Here is a 20306-nt window from a genome sequence, read left to right as displayed (position 1 = left end):
GTTGTTCTTCCTTCCTCAGTATTTCGGTCCTTTCGGTGTCTCGCGTCGTGTCGAGAGACGTCTAAGAACGTCACGATTTTCTCCACCTTCTACACGATTTTTTAATCGTGATCCACGCACAGTTTCAATCCAATCCCTTCGAGGGATCCAGTGACCAATAGAAAAATCATTATTGATTTTGAGAAGAGGATAATTTCTAGAAAGGATACGTCGTAGCTACAGTATACATCATGGCGGTAGAATCGAGGTAAAACGCGCGAAGCGATGAAACGATGTATTGTGTAATTGTGTATAAAGGTTCATGTTTCCTTGTGGAATCGTTAGCTCGATTGGCTTCGTGTAAATTCGGCGTAGTTCGGCTCATCTCGAGAAACCGCCATGTTTTACTTTTAATTTTATGAAGACGAACGTTATTTTAAATTTTTTTGATATCTTTTAGTGTTTGTTGAATATTTCTTGTGAAGAATAAATATTTTTCTGAAAGAAGTTTGGATTGATTTAAATAGATAAAGTAATGTAAGTAAATATCTTCTATTATACATATTAACACTAAATTTATCAATTATAAGTATGTGCTTATACATCTGTGTCATTATATATTGATTATATATTGACAAAAGTTAAAGAATTTTATCCTATTATGAAAATAATTATATCTGATTATATATTCTCTTTGAATAAGGACTAATGTTGACATGTTAATTTTATCAAAAATACTTATGTACTTTATATAATTAAAAAAACAAAAGATTTGAAACCAGTTGACGTAAACTTAATAATTCTAGTATTAATTTAAATTGAATTCATTCATGAATACTAATAGATTCATATTATTTTGCTTCTTTTAAAAGTAATCATATTGATCATAAATCACTTGACAATGACTTGATACTTTTATATTATAAGGATAGTAACATAATTATTAATCATTGTCTCTTTTTGTATTCTTCTTGTTTTTTTGATTACTTTGATACTTATCAAAATATTTAGTATATATTTAGTGTATTAGGCATATTTAGTATCTTACTAAATATTCTAACTTTCTATTTTAATTAATATAATTTTTTTTTGAAAAGTTTATATCTATCAAAAGTTATTTCCCATATTATTATATATTATATTATATATTATATTATATTATATTTCTATTTTATATTATATTCTATTTTATATTTATATTTATATTTATATTTTATATTTCGTATTATATTATATTTCTTTATAAAGGTGCGCTTTTACACATTTCAATCATTAATATAATTTTTTACAATTAATATAATTTTTTTTTTAAAAGTTTATATCCATTAAAAGTTATTTCCCATATATTTCTTTATAAAGGTGCGCTTTTACACATTTCAATCAATATTGCAAAATATATATTAAATAAATATTATGTGAAAAATAAAATGATCATATGAATCTCAACATAATTTCGAGTTTTGCAACAAGAAAGCAAAAATTTTCATAATATTCAGATAGCAATATTTGAAACTTAGCTCAGATCAAATATATTGATCAAATTTCTGCATATTTGTGCATGATAGAATTCAAGAGGCGTGTCTGGTGATTGATAACGAAAATAAAGGACCAAAAAATTACGAATTGTATCGCGATTTAACACGTCCGTCCCCAGGGGGGTGAACTGGTTCTCGAACTCGTGAAAAGACGCCCCTATGGCCGTGAATCCGCGAAAATAAGCCAACAGAAACTTTCTTCTTACATATAACTGCACCATGCAAGGATTCGAGTATTCCTCAGTGAAAACCTTCTCTTCGTGAAATTTCCTTCGACGGTAATACCAGTTTGAAAGCAGAGTTTCTAAACTCATTCAACTTTTCGTTAAAAAACATTCAAGGTGAGGGTGTTTAATGTTTTTGAGAAAATTGAGATTTTGTATTAAAGAAAGAAGGAAAACGATGAGAAACAAGGCAAATTTATCAGGATACGGAAAGGTTTTCAAAAGTTAGTGGAGGTTGTGTGTTTCACGATAAATCACGGATTCGTGGGCGGAACCGCAGTGATTTCGAAACCACGTGAGATCTCAGAGATTCGTATCAAATTGCTTTTGGCTTTTTGGAACCCTCGTTTTTATATCGAATTCCTAGTGCAATCATTTCGAGAAATGTTTCCTTTGCTATATGTAATTTATCAAAAATAACGAAACTATTTTCTTCAATAAGATATCTTTATTAAAATAATTACTTTATATTAATAAAGATCTAACTTTTGAATCATAACAAATCCTACTATATTGTAAACGACTCTAGCTCTCGAAACCAAGAAAATCGTGTTCCAGAAAATTACCAAGAGAAAAATTTCAAGAGAAAAGCTACGCCATTCTTTCTCACATCCATTTCATTTGAGATTATCCAAGATCCTAGATAAATCTCTATTCTTAAATCTAATGCTCTGGATATTTGCCACCTCGGCCTTATATTACAACTAAACTGCAAGATTTTCTTAACTCCACGCCTAGTTACCTAAATCTTCCTGATATTCGTGTCCTGTCGATAATATCATTTTAATGTATAGCAACCAATCGAAATGCTGTTGGATAATCGATTAACGATCGGATGATAGTGATACGCGTCCCACAATGACTGTAATCGTTGGCTAATAATTATCGACGAATCGAGAATGAGCTAGGACAATTAATGGCACGATTAACAAGTGATGATGATGATTTCGTTTCAGATGGATGCCATGTCAACTGAAAATCGAGCCGAACATCTGCAGCTGCGACTACGATGGCATAATCCTGGTGTCAGGATGCGCGCCGGGATACGACGAGCCCGAGCCTTTCAAAACGGTTCTGTTCAGCGCTGCCCAGATCGATTCCGCCCTGGGCGTAATCGGTGCGGTTTTGCCCATCAATTTACCCGCGAAAAGGCTCATTTACAGTCCGACCGGCCCGCTCAACATGGATTACCACGATGTGCGGAGCTTCGCCGAGGCGGCCACTAAGGGTGTAAAGAGGTACGATTCAATTAATATTATCTCTCTCCCTCCCTCCCTCCCTTTCTCTCTCATTATATATATATACTAACTCTTAAAATTTTGAAATTATTTTTCCAATTGCAATTACATAATCGTATGCTAACTTTATTATTGATTAAGAATTAACGTTAATAAATATCGATATTAATTGTAATTATAATACATTTATGTTTTAGAAAATTTTAACGCAATTTTTTATTAAATTCGTGAATTTTTGAAATAGGTTTAGTGAATATAATCTAAGAAGTTCAAAAACAATCATTTTTATTTAATTTTAATTTAATGTAAATGCATTTGTTTTTTAATCATGCAAAATCATAGAATCGTGTTTTCTAAAATATTTAAAAATCGTCAATAATTTTTTAAATCATTATTATTGTTATTTAACTTCCAGTACGGAATTATATAAGCATAAATTCGTCATGTTTAATTTTTTTTGAAAATAAGATTAAGTAGTCGTAGAAATAATGAAAGAATTCATGGTATATATTTATCATTTATTTTCCGGGAACGTAAACAAGAACACACGGATTATCTAAATCCGATCGTCACGTAATTATGTATTAATTGCACTGTAATAATAATTAAAGATATTAAAATACAGGTTCATTCGACGTATTACTTTTGTTGAATAACAAAGATTTCGCGGTGGATAACTCGGTTAACTTCATCTTCTCTTTGAATACGAGTATTCAAATGTTTTTCGTGACAAAAAAAAATATCATCGAAGGAAATGAAAAATTAGTCGAATCGAAACAAATCGTCGTCCGCAAATTTTCAAATCAAATTTTAGATTATCAAATCAATAATTCGATGATACATCCAAATGAATTTTAATTTTTTCATAATAATTTCAAACTTCCAAATTTTAATTGTCTGACTTTTTTAAAAATTATTCTTGTCGTTAAATCTAGAAATCGATCTGAGTTGTCAAGTATCTGAATTCTCGAGCGATGTGATAATCTCGATGATAAAAATATCAAATATCTTTTACTCTCGATATTACAATCTTTAAATAACTTTGATCCTCGGTATCATTATTTTCAAGTGACTTTGATTTTCAATTTCATGACAAATACGATTGCGTGACTTTAAATTGATTTTTCCATCAATAATACAAACTTCGTCGCCCGTATTGTTTTTCAATTAATCGCGATTATCGATGACTTTGACGAATAACGCTCGATAAATCTCGCATCAAAGATATCTGAAAATTTCGCGATAATCGACGCGGTCTTTACCTCGTTAAATTCTCGCGTAAGTGAACGAGAACACGGCTCGGTTCACCTCCTATCTCTCCTATTGGAAACGTTTTTTTCCTCCCCCTCCCCGCTTCGTATGATGGATGTCCTCCAAGAGGAAAGATAAATGGGTCTCTTGAATATTTATAAGAACACACACGGAATAGGTATACCCCCGAGAAAGAAGGGTTGTCCGTGTGCATGATCGGCTGAATGATTCATCGGATCTATCAGTTTTTAACGGAAGGATCGACCCTGTCTATTTATGACAACGGCACGTTTGATTCGCGAGGTGTCCCTCGCTTAATAAATACGGAATGAAGCGAAGCTGTGAGACGAGGGTAAATATTCATGATCGAGGGCCACCGCCCAAGGTAACCACCACCCCTCGATCCGCCTTTTACTGTCGCGCGCTTTTTACCGCGGAATAAACGTTCGAGGTTCGACGAACCTTTTGATAGATTTCTTTTGCGACGAACAACCAGCCCCTCTCCTCCTCCGATCAGAAACAATATCGTTTGTCGAATAGATATGACGAAAGACGAGAGAAAATAGAAAACATGGGGGAAAAATTTTGAGAATATGAATCTTTTTTTCGTATCTGACATTATTAGGATTAGAAAAATTCACTCCAAATGTTTCACTTATCCCATTAATCTTATTCTTTATTCCTTCATATTCATATTTCCTAATAATTTTCTGCGACAACTTTATTAATAAACATTGGATCGAGGAGGGAAATGCTCTCGACGAGTAAAAGAGAGTAATATCGAACAGTCACTATCGATACATTATATCCCGAAGAGGATATATTCTCGAGGAGAGAAACTCCCGAGAGTTTCAAATTGCAATATTCGCGCGTCAAAGCGAAATGCAATAGAAGAATCGTAGCCAGCGCAAAGAGACCAAAGTAATCAAGCGTCTCCTTAGAGAGAGAGAAAGAGTGAAAGAGACTCCAAGACATCTAATTCTATCCATTATCCGCTCCCGTGCTTCCTTCTACAACTTCTCCATCCGATTCGAGGCGATTAATCAACCACCCCTCCGCGGCGAAGAATCCTCAGTTTCTCACGATCCCTCTCGCGAATCGTCGTCGGTTTCCAGTGCACGCGCGAATAAAGCGAGATTCCTCGCGATCCGCACGGCCCCGCTGTCTCGAATTTCAGTTGAAAAATGAAATTCCGCGGCCCGAGATCGTCGCCAGGGGGATTCCCCGCATACGTGGCGCGGTGACAGCCGAAATACCGCGACGGAAACAGCGGGAGGAACAGGGTGGAGGAGCGACTTTCGACTTTTCGTCCGATATTAGTCCGCGCGATTCCTTGATTTCGCGCGACGCCTGCGGTGCAAAGCTTAAAGCCGCGCGACGTGAGGGTTTTCGGGGAAAGGAAATTGCGTTCGAGAGACGAGGCGACGCTCGCGGGGAGATGAGATATTGGTTACGTTATGCCGTATGCGTCTTAAAGGGGAGAAAAGCGACCGTTTCATCTTCCGTAGTCGGGCTTTTAAATTGAAAGGCTCGATGCCTCGAAACCTGGATGATAAATTTTTTTTTAAGAGTAATTGTGAGTAATTGGGTTGAGGAATTATAATCTCTGGATGTAACCTTACAATTTTTAAAAATTCGACGAGTTTGTGATTGAAGAAGTGGATTTATTATTCCAGTCCAGATCTTGGATTCGTTGCTCTTCTTACTCCTTTAATGAGAATCGATAAAAGTCAAATTGATTTTTTGAATTTCAGATCATTTTTGCTTGGCAAAAGAATTCTTTCGACAAAAATTAATATTGATTGGTTTCTATTCGGATGAAGAGATTATTTATATATGATATTATTTTAACTTTGATCTCTATAGATTAGTATAATTTATTTTTAATTGGATGATAAATATTAGGTTATTCTTAATGATTATATATTGTTATTGATATTAATTATATCGTGTTTAATTGAACGTATTAAATATATTTTGATTATTGAAAAGCATAATTGAATTTATTGCAATTAAAATCTTTGATTGATTATTATCTCGTTGGTTTAATTGTTATTTTTATAATTAAATTATATTTAAATTTTATGTTAGTGGTAGATGTAACTTTTTCGATGGCTGCATTAATATCGCCAATAATGTTTTTACGTTGAATTTTAAATATATATATATATATATATATGTATAAAGCGCATTTCATTATAACGCACAATTTGCCGTTTTATAATGAAACAATGAATAAAATTTTATTGAAATTCTATCCTCGGTTATCTTTAAATGAACGTACAACGATTATTATTTAACGTTTAGTCGCTAAATTTTAAACGGTTTTTTATCAAATAAACTGGCTTCTTTTTCCCTTTTTTTTTTCCTTTTTTTTTTTATTATGCGATAAAAAAATACTTTGTAAAACCTGAAAAAAAAATTTGATTCCAAAGAAGTTAATTCGAAAACGATCGTTTCATTATTCCCATTTCATAGAACATTGATCTCGACAATGGTACAATGGATATTCTAATTTTCTCATTTCGCGGGCAAAATTGACATTGATGTATTATTTCCCTTTTCGTATCCTGGAATGATAGAATTAATTTTACCTATGTTTGATCACCCTTTCGGCTTCCTCTCTCTCTCTCTCTCTCTCTTCCACAGATCAAATCTATTAAACCGAAAATTCTTGTTTGAACAGAGCGTTGAAAGCTGGTGTCAGGTGTCCACTGTTCGCACTCCTGCCGGATATCCGCTTCGAGAACGTCGAACTGGTCACTCTTCTTGGAGCCCTCGAAGGTTTCTACGTGGTGAGTATTCATTTACATTAATCCACTTGAATCGCGAAATGTCAACACTCGAAAAGTCAAAAATCAGCGAAACTCGAACCATTTATAATTTCAAGACAAAACAAAAAATACATCTTTAGAATATAGAAATATAATATCTTACTGATTTATTCAAAATAGATGAACGTGATCAAAGGATACGTGTATTTAGTAAAAATAATAAATTTCTATCTGGCATTTTTTTCTTTTTTTCAATATTGTAAAACAAAACAAATAACAATAAAATTCCAGCGTTTTCCAGCGATATCCGAAAACGCTAAATCAGATATTTTAAGACATATTTTCTGAGACTCTTTTCAAAGAGGAGAGTCTCGTAAATAGTATTCGACTCGAAACATCGTAATTGCTGAAGAACTGCCGACACACATCCCCCAATCCGCTGAACCCAGTTGTTCCTTGTTGGCGCAACGGCGTACGGATGACGTTCGAAACTAAAGCAGATCGAGTCAGTCAAAGGAGGAAGGGGGGGAGGAGAGGGGTTGGAGTAAAAAGGAAACGGCGGAAACTGACTGGGGACACGACAGATCGAACAGTCGGCCGGAAGAAAGTGGAGCAGCCGAAGATTAGTAACGTCAACGTCGCTGATAAACGCGCGCCGCTCAATTGTAGGCAACACGGCTGGTTAAAGCGTTTCCCAGATAGTCGGTCGAATTGTGGTCGCTGCCGCGCCATTTAAACCAATCAAACAGAGACAACGGAGAGTGCTGGGCGGCGTGGTGACTACGTTCGGAGAATAGGAAGCCCGTGGCCTGTGTTTGAAAGGAATTCCAGACCTTGTGCCCGCGTGTTTCGGCAAACTCTGATTGGCTTGCTCGTCAAACCGACCTAAATCCACTCGTCGGCCGAAATGATCGAATGAATTTCGCCCCGAAATCCTCGTCGTCGTCTTAATCCGTAAACCAACGACGTTTTGAAGCATTATTATACGTATATATAGATCGACAATCGGCGAGACAGGGTGACAGACGGTCTTTGAACGAAGTCGTCTTGGCCGGGACTTGCTTCGTTAGCTTCTGGATAAACGATGAATCCTGGCCCCGGCCTGGATAGGGCCAAGTGAACGTTCTAGATTACCTCGTTATCCCCTCGATGGTCCACGTTAATTACTCGCTGGAAAGCAATTTCACCGAAAAGTTTCGTCTCTGATTTATTTACGACCACCGAGCCGTCGTGGTCCGTGGAAAATCAATTGGCCGGTCAAGGTCAGGCGCTTCCTCCACCCCTTTCGGCACTCCTTGACGCGCGCGACTCTCATATTCTATCTTACTATCGATGATTTTTTTTATTATCATGCATATATGCGAATAAAAATAAGTATGAGTCATCATTGAAGGATTCTTCCACGAGTGTGCACTTTTTCGATTTACTGCAGAAGAAAGTATTGGTTGGATATTTTAAAATTTAGAAAGAAACATTGATTTGAATCCGATTCGAAAACCTATCTGATCGGATCTTAGGCATCAGAAGTGATTCGAGACTGTATCATCGACAAAGGTAGGAGGGTGCAGGTGAGCGATGTCGATAAGACAGGTCGCTGTCCTTAATTCGATCTTTACCACGATAATCATGGGAATTCGGTTACTGGAGCGAATAAAATCGTATATAGTTCCGGTTCGTCGACATTTTGAGTAAACACCGGCGCGTGACAGGTATCAGATGCGAAACGCGCGGTCAACAGAGCTATTAAACAACGTTTGTCACGCGCAGTTGCAACATTAGCTGTGGATGATGGATAAGTATATCTTACGAGTCCGCCATTGTTCATCGATATCTTGCCGAAATCGAGATCGAGATCGATTTCGGCTTCGTTCCTGTCCAACGATATGATATACCTGACAATCGGAATTACGATCGGAAACGAGGCATGTTGTGCCGTAGTAGAATTGCCTGTTTGACATTGGTCAATTGTATCTGCATCGTATCTTGCCTGCGAAATTATCGATAACGCCACACAGGAGACAAGATTAATTAGCACGAATGGCTGATAGTGGTGACATTTAGGTTAACGTGCCGCTTTGTTGTCATCTGAAAATTACGTATACGGATTTTATTTCTTTCGCGTGAATATTATAGTGTGTTTTATTAAAATTTGAATCGATATAACTCCGAAGATAGTAGTGACTTTCGAGAAATGAGTGAACGATCATCAGAAACGCAGAATCTTGTGCTTTGAAACACTTCTTCGTTTATCTCGATAGCACTCTCTGTTCCTGAGATATCGTCGTGTAAAGGAAAGGGTTAATTTTTGATCCTACACCATTCTCCATTCTTGTCGCTCACATAGATCTCAATCTTCTCATTAAGATCTATCTCAAACTTTATTCCTAGGAAGAGTGTATGCATTTCCAAGAAATAGCGTAGGTCACTAAATCTCGAGTTCACTTATAACCTCCGCATCGTCTTAAATACTTTGGAAACTTCATGGATAAAAGAAGAGTAATTTTCTCTATATTTTCAATGTATTCTAATAACATATAAACGAAATATTTCCTATATATTAATTACTATTAATAATTCATTCTTAAAAATTGAAATCTATCCATCCCTTCATCGATTTCTCCTAAATGCATGCTATATAAATTATTTTCTGTTACTATCTCTTATCAAGAAAATCCAATCACTTCCAAATTTCAACGTAACGAATTGGAACCAATTCTGATCCCGAGAAGATCATCAACACCTTATCGATGATCCACTCCCTCGATTTCGGTTTCTCCACCCCCCCGATTTCGGTTTCTCCACCCCCAGAATCTTCATCCCCTCGTCTTCTCACCGCGTATCCGCCTCGTGCTTTAAACCGCGAATACGCGAGGGAAGGGAGGGAGGGGGATCTTCTTCGCTCACGATAGTGAACAGTATAAGACGTTGTGCGGGGGAGGGGGGATGAAGAGGAGTGGTCTTGCCAAGAATAGTGGATGCCTCGCGTTCCTAAATCCAGGCGGCCGGCTGGCCGACCTAATTAGCGAAATACTCGAGGCCCAGGAAGGATCTCTTCGTGTGTCTGGATCCATCGACGCGCTTTCCCTTCTTTGCGCCCTCGCTTCCTCCTCGTCGTTTAGCCAACTCCTTCCTTCGGAGGACCTCGCGAATACGGGGCATCATTTTCCAAATACCTAAAGACGCCCTAGGAATTCCGACGCCGCTTCTTGTACCTCGTCCTCTTCTTCCGTGCCCCAAGATGCTTCTCTTCATAGTTTCATCCTTCCCTCGAGGAAACGATTAATACTCCTTTTTTTTTCTTTTTTTTGAGGTGAAAGTTTTCTTTTTTGTTTTTGGAAGAGAGTCTCTTCTCTATCTTGGATATTTTGTAACTTTGTTTAGAGAAGCATTTATTTCGGTTACATTAGTGGTGAGTCTTTTTATTTTCTTCTTCATTTTCTTTCTCGAAGAAGAGAGTTTTTCTAGGTATAGTTGTTCTCGATGTTGTTGAAATTATTTTTCTTTCTTTTTTGATTTTTGAAATGAAGCTTTCGTTTCCTTTTTTTTTTTTTTTGATTACTTTTGTGGAAACATGAGACTTCGTTTGTAGTAAATTTTTTCCTTCTTTTTTCTTATTTTTTTAAAAATGGAGATTTTCTTTTCTTTCCGGTTTCTTCCATCCCTTCTTTTATCTCTTTCTTGACTTAAGTTCTATGGAATAATAAAATGGTCTTTTTTTCTAGCAATGATTGTTTTTTTCTTCTCTGGCATGTTTCTACTTTTTTTTATTTTTTTAGGAAAAGATACTTCTTTTCTTTTTTTTTTCAATTTTGTTTTCTCTTTTCTTCATTTTCGGAAAAAGGAAGTTTTTTTTTTACTTTCCTTCGAGTTCGATGTTTTATCAATGTTTCGAAGAATTTTCAAAGTTTTTTCGTCGAGAAAGAAGAAAGTGGTCAACGACGAGATTGAAGTAGCTTCAGGTATTTTAACCCCGCTTCGAATATTACTCGACTTTCGGTGCTTCAGGAATTTCAGTTGCTTCGATTGAAATTATCGGGCTCTTTTAAACATTCGGAATTTCAGCCGTTATTACGCCGATATCGTTTCGAGGAACTACGAAGAAAGTTCTGATTGGGGTATATATATATCCCAAACTTTCCCAGGGCGCTACGAAATTTGCCCTGAGAATGATGGAATGTAATCGATCGCGAGATTCGATTATGAGATTATCTTGGTGTCATACCAGACGAATATTAATTCGAATATTAAATAACCCGTAAAGGTAAAAGTTTCGAAATTGATTTTAAATTAACTTCCCTATCTAGTAATAACAATTTCTTAAAAATTTAATTGAAAAAACTTCGACACATTTCAAAAGAAAAAAAATACGTACAATTTTTAATTTACAAAGCAAAATAATTTTACTTCTCTAGAATATTTAATTCATTTCGATAAAGCAATATTAAAAAGCATCATCAAACACTAAAAACGTTAAATCTGTTAATAATAATTTGTTAATCGATTTAATTTCTTCGACCAATTTTTTTCAATGCAAAATAAAATGAGAGAATCATCTTCGACGAGAAATAACGTAAACGTTAAAATCTGTCTCTCACTGTTCACCCTTGGATAACAAGTCCACGAAACGTATTACGTCGATGTGTTACGGGAGGAGGGATGTATTAGGATGTATTAGGAGGGATGTATTAGCGGCCTAATCCGTTACATAATGTTGCCTCGATTTCGTTGCCCTCGCAGGATATCGCCAGCCACGTACGTACTCGTAAACTATTCACCTACTTCGAAATAATAGACAGACACGCGGCTTCGATACGAGCAGCGAATACATTAACGCGGAACTATGCCGGGCGTTCGGATAACGAAGATGAGAAACCTATCTTGCCTGAATCTGAAACTTTCTCCCAAGAAAAAAAAAAAGAAAGAAGCAGGAGAAGACGGGAGAAGGGAGGATTAAGGATAATTTCGCGATTTTTTAAAGAGGAGAGAACGGTTAAAGAGGAGGGAGAAAGAGGAAGCTGTCGAAGAAGAAGAGGACCGTCCGTCGAATGAAACGTGCGTTTTCCGAAATTATGAAACGATTCGCTAAGAGGATTATCTGCTTTGATATTTTTTTGAGAACAAAGCTTGGAATGAGGGAGCCACGTTAGAACTCGACGTGTCTATGGCGCGAGAGAACTATCCGTTTCCTCGCCTCTTGAAATATTCCGTATAAGTTTCCGCCGGAAACTGGAGTCCTCGCTCCGTGAATTTCTTTTCCTTATTCCCCCCCCCCCCTATTCCCTTCTCACGTTTCTTTAACGCGACCGTTGACCTCTTTGATCCGTATCACGTAGGATCAATTTTCATTTTTTTCTTTCTTTCTTTCTTATCTTTCTTTTCATTCGAGAGAGAATTTGTGCGTTGATTGTTGGAAGATTGAGGGATTAAGATGGTCATTTTTTTCTTTCTTTCTTTCTTTCTTTCTTTCTTTTGCTCCTTATTAATGGTATATGATGAGTATCTTTTGAGAAAACCGTGTTTCAGTCACGTCAGGAGAACGTTACAACCCTTGGTCACATTGGTCTTGCCCTCTCCCGGGGTTAATTCTTTATCGATTTTTCTTCGCAGGCTTCCTTTGGAGGAAGGTCTTTGGAAGGCCTGGTTTCTTTTTATTGGTATGGATAGCACGATGAAATAGGTTTTTTTTTTGTGTGTTATAATTAAAGATGAGATTTGTATAGAAATTTTCCATGAAAATAATTCCGGCAACTCCCTCGGTTGATAGATAATTAAGAGTTTTTTTCGAAGTTATTGTCTTACGAGGTAATTATTGGTCAATTAAATATGTCCACGACCTATTTTTTCACTTCATTCCACTCTACAGTCACTGTAAAATTATAACATGGAACAGTGACTGACGTAAGTTCCAGATTGACCATCGATCCGTTCGAGTCCCTGACCTTTCCAACAAACCTGCCAATAATTCAATCAACCCCCTCCCCCCTTCCATTCATCACCGACATGAATTATTAATTTTAGCAAAAAAAAATTAAAGTTTTCGTAATAAAAACAATTCCCGTCCAATTCCAGCTTCGCAACAATTTCACAATTTAATTGCATATACTTTTTCTACGATATAATTAAACACAATATTTACGAAATATTCTTCTTTTTTTTTTTTTTTAATATTACGTACATCTGTATCCACGAATCTTCCACTTTCTATTCTTTCTGTCACAGCCGTTGTACGAATTCTTCTATCATTGCCAATAGTTCAATCGACAATTTCATCGCTCTTCCATTAAAATAATTAAAATAAATTATTAATCGCATCAAATATTGTTTAACCACGAATCCTCTCCATTGCTTCCTGTTACAGCCGCTAGAGGTGCGAGAGACGTGCCCGGATCGTTGTTACAAGGCGTGTCAACTGGGCGTCTGGAGTCCGATTTGTAGCAAGAAGCTTCAAGGTATCGTGAAGCTGGCCTCGGCGCTCGAGAGTGGAAGATACGTCGCGAGAGACATCGGTAAGTCGTCGTTCCTCGAACCAAAATCTTCCTGTCTGCTTTGTCTTCGAGCGGACTAAAAAATGGCCCGACATCCTTTCGTTTCATTTCGTATCCGATTGCCCGTAAATCCTCGTGTATGTATCCCTGTCTAGAAAGAAATCTTTGCTAGAGGCCATTTTTATGGAAACGCGATACTAGCGCCATGCGACAGTTAACTACTCATTATACTTACGTTTATTTCATTCATATAATTGTTATAATTAAATTATATATTATTCAGTTTAATTTCAATCGATATATTTACATATCAATTTTTATTTTGAATTTTAAAATCTAACAAGATGTTCCAAGTACGTTGAAAATTGAGATTATGAAAGAAATTTTAGTATATTTTTTTAGTTAATAAATATTTTTTTTTTGTGGATGCGAATGAATATTCGATGGAATTTTTGCTTATTGCATTTATCGTGGACAATGTTGAAATGTCTCGCGTATGAATATTGCAGGAATTATATAAGAAAGTATTTTGCAACGGTCCATCAACCCCGATATCTTCTCTAGGCGGAGAACGCGCGACGATTTAACCGTCCTGTTCGCGTTCCTCGCGGTCGAGAGAATGTAAATTTCAGGCCGTTCCACTTGCACGTACCCTGCAAGAATCTCGGGCGTTTAATTAAGCGAGAAAAAGTCGCGTATATATACGTCTCAGCGCGACATTACGTCGGGACACGTCGTCCATGCATTTTCTCGACGAATGTTTAAAAAATTCCGAGCCTCCCTCGTGCACGATTAAAAATTATTGTATTTAATATTTCAGTCTGGTTTACATTTTTGACGATTTTCAAAGGAAAAAAAAAAAAAAAGAAAGAAAAAAGAATCGGCAAGCATAAATTAAAAATTTGTCACTTTATACTTCGAGGCAATTTCATAATTTGCCACTTAAAAGTCCCCCTCCCCCCCTCCAGTATTACCGGCTAAATTTTGTATTATCCAATTATGTCCTAATTTAGAAAGTGTAGAAATTTCACAAGTTTCTTCCTGAACTTTATATTTATGCAACTCTTTTCATAAGAAAGTTCTTTTATTTAAGAAGTTTAAAAGCTAAGTCAAATTGACTAACTTCAGATTCTTTGTCTTTGCAATTATGAAAAATGTGCAAGCAAGTTTTTTTCACGAAGTTTAATATTCATTTTCATTCAAATAGAAGGATAATCGTGCACATTGAATTATTTTCATAATAATAACTTTAACTTTGGTATAATATATTTATAGACACAGTATTATAACTTTTATCTTTTATAAATCGTGATATTAATTAATTAGAAGAAAAATTTATAAATTTGATAAATTTGCACTTTTGAGAAATAATTATCGGAAGCAAAAGTCCACGCAGTGATATACAGCTTTTTTTTATTCGTTTTTATTCGTCGATTTATTAATATTTATTAATCGTGGAGTCATTCCATTTTTTTTTTTTTTTTTTTTTTTTTAACTTTCCCCCTGATGGTTGGCTGAAATTTTTATCCGTCGCTTTGAACTCGTTTCAAGATACGTGCATCGTATTAATTTCTCCGTTGGAAAAAACGATGGGAACCGATGGAAGAAACGTGTCGCGTGAAAATTTTATACGAAAACTCCCGGAAATCTTCCATTCACGTATCTCTCTCGCGTCTCTGTCACGTAAAATAATATTATAGATGATAAAAAAAACGCTGATCCTTTTGGCTGAAATAACATACGATGAAAATATATTCAGGAGGAAAGGATCGTTCAAAAAAAAAGTAAAAAAAAAAAAAAAATACAGTAATATTTTCTGATGATCTTTAACGACTGAATTATTAAAATTATTAAAATTAAGGTTAATTTTTCTCGTTAATTTTTTTTCGTGTATTAAAATATACCAAGAAGTATTTCATTTATGCATGCCATAGATTTGAATTTTGTGCCTCGTTAAACTCTATTTAACCGCGTCGTTTTATCATTTTTCTTATCTCTCACTGATTCCTCTCCCCATAATATTATGCATACAATTTGTGTTAATTTCTATAAAGTTGATACACCCTTACATACAAAACTTGTGGAGCAATGACATTAATTTCGTTACATTTAACTCGATGTTTCTTTATATATTTTACCGAAAAAAGGAGACAAAAATTAAATTAAAGATCGTACGCTTATTCGTGTCGTTAGAAGAAAATTAAAAGTAATGCAGAACTTTTTTTTTTTTTTACACTTCTACTTCCACACACCGTGTACCCAATCTCTGTTTTGCCCTATTCTAATCCTTCTTTGATGAAAATCCTCCCGATACAAGTTTTGAGGTAAGAGAGATGCACAAAAATGGCGAACCGACATAAATCTCGAGAAGGTTGAGAGACAATTTAACTGTGCACTCGGTGAAGTGGCAAGAACTCATATCCTGCGTTGCTCACCCATAAGAACGGTGAATGTCCACGTACCACTCGTAAGAACAAGTGAGCCGATGTTGCATTTTCTGGCGTGTCGTTAACTCTATTGCCTCTTACCGTGTGGCAACTGCAATTCACGTTTATTACATATAAATTCCATAACGGAGGATTCGCGGTTAGAAAGAAATCCAGAACAATTCCGGAAATTATTTCCATCCTTCCGCCATAGTTCCCCCAACAATTCGATCTTTCCCCCGTTAATTGTGTCGTTAAGTCAGCAACACCGAATTGCTGTGCCAGCAATAATTCACTCATAAGTGTTAGAAACCATTCTCGTCTCGTGCAAAGTCATAGTTAACCTAAATTATTGGAGGAACGATTAATTCGTCTGTGCGAGATAACAATACAGAAACAATAGGAGTGAACGCGTTTATTAAGAGGAGCTAGATATTGGAAAATTTTAAATGTACGATATAATGCAAGATGATATTATCAATGGTAATAATAATAGGAATATAGAGATACATTTATTATAAAAGAAATATAATTTAATTTTTGTCAAAACGATATTAATTAAAATTTAAGAAACCCTCCAACAAATTTTTCTTCGAAATTTTTCCCTATCACGAGATATAATAATCAAAAAAAGTGGTTAAATACGTGGATTTAGCCACGTAATTCCGTTGTATCTTCCTCATTCCTCGCTTATAAAACCCACACCGTTCCGAATTACCCTCGATAATACTACCCGGCGAAATCTCGTTTCCTACGCTAATTTCACGTGATTTCCCCGCAGGCGGCGCAGATCCCGAAAGAATGGCGCCACCAAGGGTCGAGGAGTATCTGGCGGAGCTGTTCTGCGGCTCGAACGTGACTATGCAAGTGGTGTCCGACCAGGAGACACTCCTCCAGGAGTACCCGTTGTTCGCTTGCGTGAACCGTGCCGCCTCTATGATCCCGCGGCACGCTGGCAGGATTATTTTCCTCACCTACGAGCCACCCAATCCCGCCTGCATACTTGAAACGGTGATGTTCGTGGGCAAGGGCGTTACCTACGACACGGGAGGTGCCGATATCAAGAGTAAGGGCAACATGTTCGGGATGTCGAGGGATAAATGCGGGGCGGCGGCCTGCGCTGGATTCATGCAGGTCCCTTTTCTAATTGTTGTTTAATAATTAATAACGTTGGAGAGAGAAATGATAATGTTGAGAGAAGAAATGATCGTATTGAACTTTCTATTTAATCGTTTCACTTGCAGCAACTTGATTAATATTGAATATAAAATATCGCTTTGCAAATTTGAGATTAATATATTTTTTTCTCTAGTTAGTAGTTGGATCAGAAGACAGATGTACTTCTGTCTCCATTCTTTTCTTTTGGAATCTGGAACAACCAAATGATATTTTTGTTGAAAAATAATAGAAAAATTATAGATGCTGATAATGTATATTATATATTCTTCATTGTGAATTTTGTGAATTTTTTGTTCTCTCCCACAGGTGGTGAATTTGCTGCAACCACCGACTGTGAAGGCGGTGGCGGCTCTCTGCATGGTGAGGAATAGTGTCGGTGAAAATTCGTACGTCGCGGATGAAGTGATCACCGCAAAATCCGGCACGAGGGTACGTATTGGGAATACGGATGCGGAGGGCCGTTTGGTCATGGCCGATGCCCTTTGCCATATCAAAGAAATGGCACTGTGCTCGGTCAATCCGCACATTTTCACGGTCGCAACGTTGACGTACCATGCGATACTCACCGCTGGTCGAGGATACTCGGTAAGTACTCCTTTCTTTTGTCATTCAATCAAATCTTTTGCTCCCAGAGAACGTTTCCCTCCGTAAAATTTGTATATTTATTTTTATATCCAAAGTGTTTTTGTTCTCTAGTTAGCTTTAGTCGAGCTTTTTTTTTCTATTTTATCTAGCTCGCGTTTAAACGAATAATTGTATACAAATAATTTTCTAATTCGCTAATAAATCGAAGTTTCAGAGTTTCGTTTGTCGAATGAAATTTTAGTTAGAATCCGATTAAATCTACTTATCCGAACTTCTATTATTCGAGCGAGGAGTCATAGCCTGGACGAGGGGAATTAGCGGAATCCTATTACACGAGTTCTAGTTATATTGTTTATTCTCCAATCGGATCGGATTCGATTCGACCCCCGCGATAAATATTTCTAATCGCGATAATATTATCAATTTATCAACCCCGTGTGTGTCGTTTGACAATTATTCGTTTCGTTTATTAAACGAAATAATCGAATTACTCAAGATCGCCATGGACAACGCCGTGGCGCGTTTGGTGAGCAACGCGGAAAAGCTTCAAGCTTCGGGCGAGACAATGGGCGACCCGTTCGAGATATCGAGGATACGAAGGGAGGATTTCAGTTTCCACGAGGGTCGAACGGAAGGGGACGATATTCTGAATTCGGCTAAGGAGAGTTCCGGTGTGACGAACAGGGGCCATCAAGGACCGTCCGCCTTCCTGATCATGGCCTCCGGCCTGGACAAGGTACAGTGACAGAAGTTTTCAAAATGTGTTAAGTAGACGATTTGTCCCGTTTCTTCAGTACGAAGGAGCTGGTGGTAAATTTTAGCACGGCACTCGATCGGGGACACCTCTAAAATATTCTCACTTGGATATCGCCCCGAGCGCTGGCGATATTCCCGATCCTCCAACAGGTGCTCCAATTCTGGCATTGGCCAAACAGTTTCTCTTTCGCGACTGCGAGGAGGCCAGCTTGTCGAAATTTTATTACTTGAAATTACGTTTTCAGCTCTCCTGAGTCAGGATCCAGTTAATCATGTTTTTTTTTAATTTTGTATTTCGTATATACGTATATAGATATATAACAGAGAAGCAGATCTTCGATGATCAATCAAGAGTTTTCAACGTCAGAATAAACGAAAGAAGAAATATATCTAATCAATCGTTCTTCTTCCCCAGATCACCGATTTTATCCCGATCCCATGCAATGGACAATGGATCAAACTTAACCTCCCCAAAATTAATTTCGTTTGTTTCGTAGCCGATACTGTACGTTTGACTATAGTTAAGACTATGTCGCAATCGTTTTTAAACCCCGACATCCGTCAGCGAATCAGTTTTATACGCAGAGTGCGGAGCACTCTTCTCCTTTTACTGGAGACGGCAAGATGAATTTTTTATGGGCATCAGTATATATCAGTTTAGCATAAGTATCGCGAGAAGGCATTAATGGGAGATTAAAAAGCTTTTCCATTACAATAACGTTTAAAAACTCATTTAGCCCCGGCCTATACTCCCCTCCGCTCGCCCTCGGTTCGACCATCCTTCCTCATCCCCTTCGTATCGATTGCAGCACGGTGCCTGTAGCTGCTCTCCTTTAAAATACACGAACATCGACATGGCCCCACATCTGAGCCTACCCCACGAGCTACCCTACAGCGGTAATCCGGTTCTTGCATTGGCCTATTGCTACCTAATCCAAGGCAAATGTCTCACTGTTCGAAACGATCTGCCGTTCGAGATGCAGTACGTTTGCGAAGTGGACTGCAAGCCTGTATGCCTTCAACCGTGCCAACCCTGTCCACCTTGTACTCCGTGCGATGTGAAGATATGCGCACCTCCTAATTGTTCCTGTTGTCCTCCGTGTACTCAACCTTGTGACCCGTGTTGCCCTCCGGTTTGCCCGCCTGCCTCCTGTGCCCCTTGCCCTCCGTGTGGGGGAGAAACCGTAACCCTTGTTCAACCAGTGTGCAGACCGAACGTACCGAAAGGGGTGTGTTAAAAATGATATTTCGTTCGTAGGAATGTTTTGTAATAAAGTTTTCAAAATTTATATATGGGGTTTTCTTTTATTCTTGGTTTAATTGTTCTTTTATTGATGTTTTTATAATGTTTCGTATTTGAAAGAAAAGTGTGACGCGTTTTATTGGCGGTTGGTATGGAAGAGATCCGAAAATATTTATTGATTGTTGGTAACTTTTTCTATCAGTCGTGTTTTCCTTTTGAATCGATAATATCCATATTCTAAGTTACCAACGGTATAAGTACAGATTCATAGATAAATGTGTCATTTTCTGAAATATCCTCGAAAAAAAGTAGTCTCTGAAATTTATATATCGTTATACATCGTATACATTTTTTTAAAAATTTAGCTTAAAAGAGAATATTGTAGTATTGATTCTTATTTTTTTTTTCTTTTTACTTTTAAATAGATCTCTAGTTCTCAAGAGATGGCACTGTTGACTAATTCTTATTTTATCTCCTTATATTTGTTCTTTTATTATTTAATTTCTTTATTCATAATTGTTGTAATTCAATTCTTGAAAATTCTTCAAAATCAATATACTTTTTTAACAAGTTTTTCTTATTTGTCATATATGATAAATATAAATGATTTATATAAAAAAATAAAATAAAA

The 20306-nt window shown here is 36.7% G+C and overlaps 2 protein-coding genes across 3 annotated transcripts; both read left to right on the top strand.

Annotated features, from left to right (window-relative positions):
- Window positions 1-125: 125 nt before the first annotated feature.
- LOC122713988 (putative aminopeptidase W07G4.4) lies at window positions 126-19116 on the top strand. 2 transcript variants are annotated; one of them, XM_043934916.1, is made up of 8 exons: window positions 126-247; window positions 2695-2976; window positions 6914-7022; window positions 13360-13507; window positions 16694-17046; window positions 17398-17676; window positions 18173-18412; window positions 18498-19116. In XM_043934916.1, the coding sequence occupies exons 1-8, from the start codon at window positions 231-233 to the stop codon at window positions 18684-18686; spliced, it is 1617 nt and encodes a 538-aa protein (XP_043790851.1). In that variant the 5' UTR covers window positions 126-230; the 3' UTR covers window positions 18687-19116. The 2 variants fall into 2 exon arrangements, with proteins under 2 accessions (XP_043790851.1, XP_043790852.1); XM_043934917.1 differs by lacking the exon at window positions 126-247 and adding an exon at window positions 469-516.
- On the top strand, window positions 18962-19670 carry LOC122713938 (keratin-associated protein 10-7-like). The gene is given in 3 exon segments (XM_043934779.1): window positions 18962-18992; window positions 19112-19221; window positions 19224-19670. Coding segments are annotated over 3 exon segments (588 nt in total).
- The last annotated feature ends 636 nt before the right edge of the window (window positions 19671-20306 follow it).

The sequence above is a fragment of the Apis laboriosa genome, unplaced genomic scaffold (assembly GCF_014066325.1).
Source record: "Apis laboriosa isolate Shangri-la unplaced genomic scaffold, ASM1406632v1 scaffold26_cov146, whole genome shotgun sequence".
NCBI lineage: Eukaryota > Metazoa > Arthropoda > Insecta > Hymenoptera > Apidae > Apis > Apis laboriosa.
This window is presented reverse-complemented; position numbering and strand designations above follow the sequence as displayed.

What these genes read in the sequence shown, in the direction of transcription:
- LOC122713988 (XM_043934916.1), top strand. An exon ending in CCCTCGAAGGTTTCTACGTG is followed by an intron (nt 7,023 to 13,359) that starts GTGAGTATTCAT and finishes TTCCTGTTACAG; the next exon opens with CCGCTAGAGGTGCGAGAGAC. An exon ending in ATACGTCGCGAGAGACATCG is followed by an intron (nt 13,508 to 16,693) that starts GTAAGTCGTCGT and finishes ATTTCCCCGCAG; the next exon opens with GCGGCGCAGATCCCGAAAGA.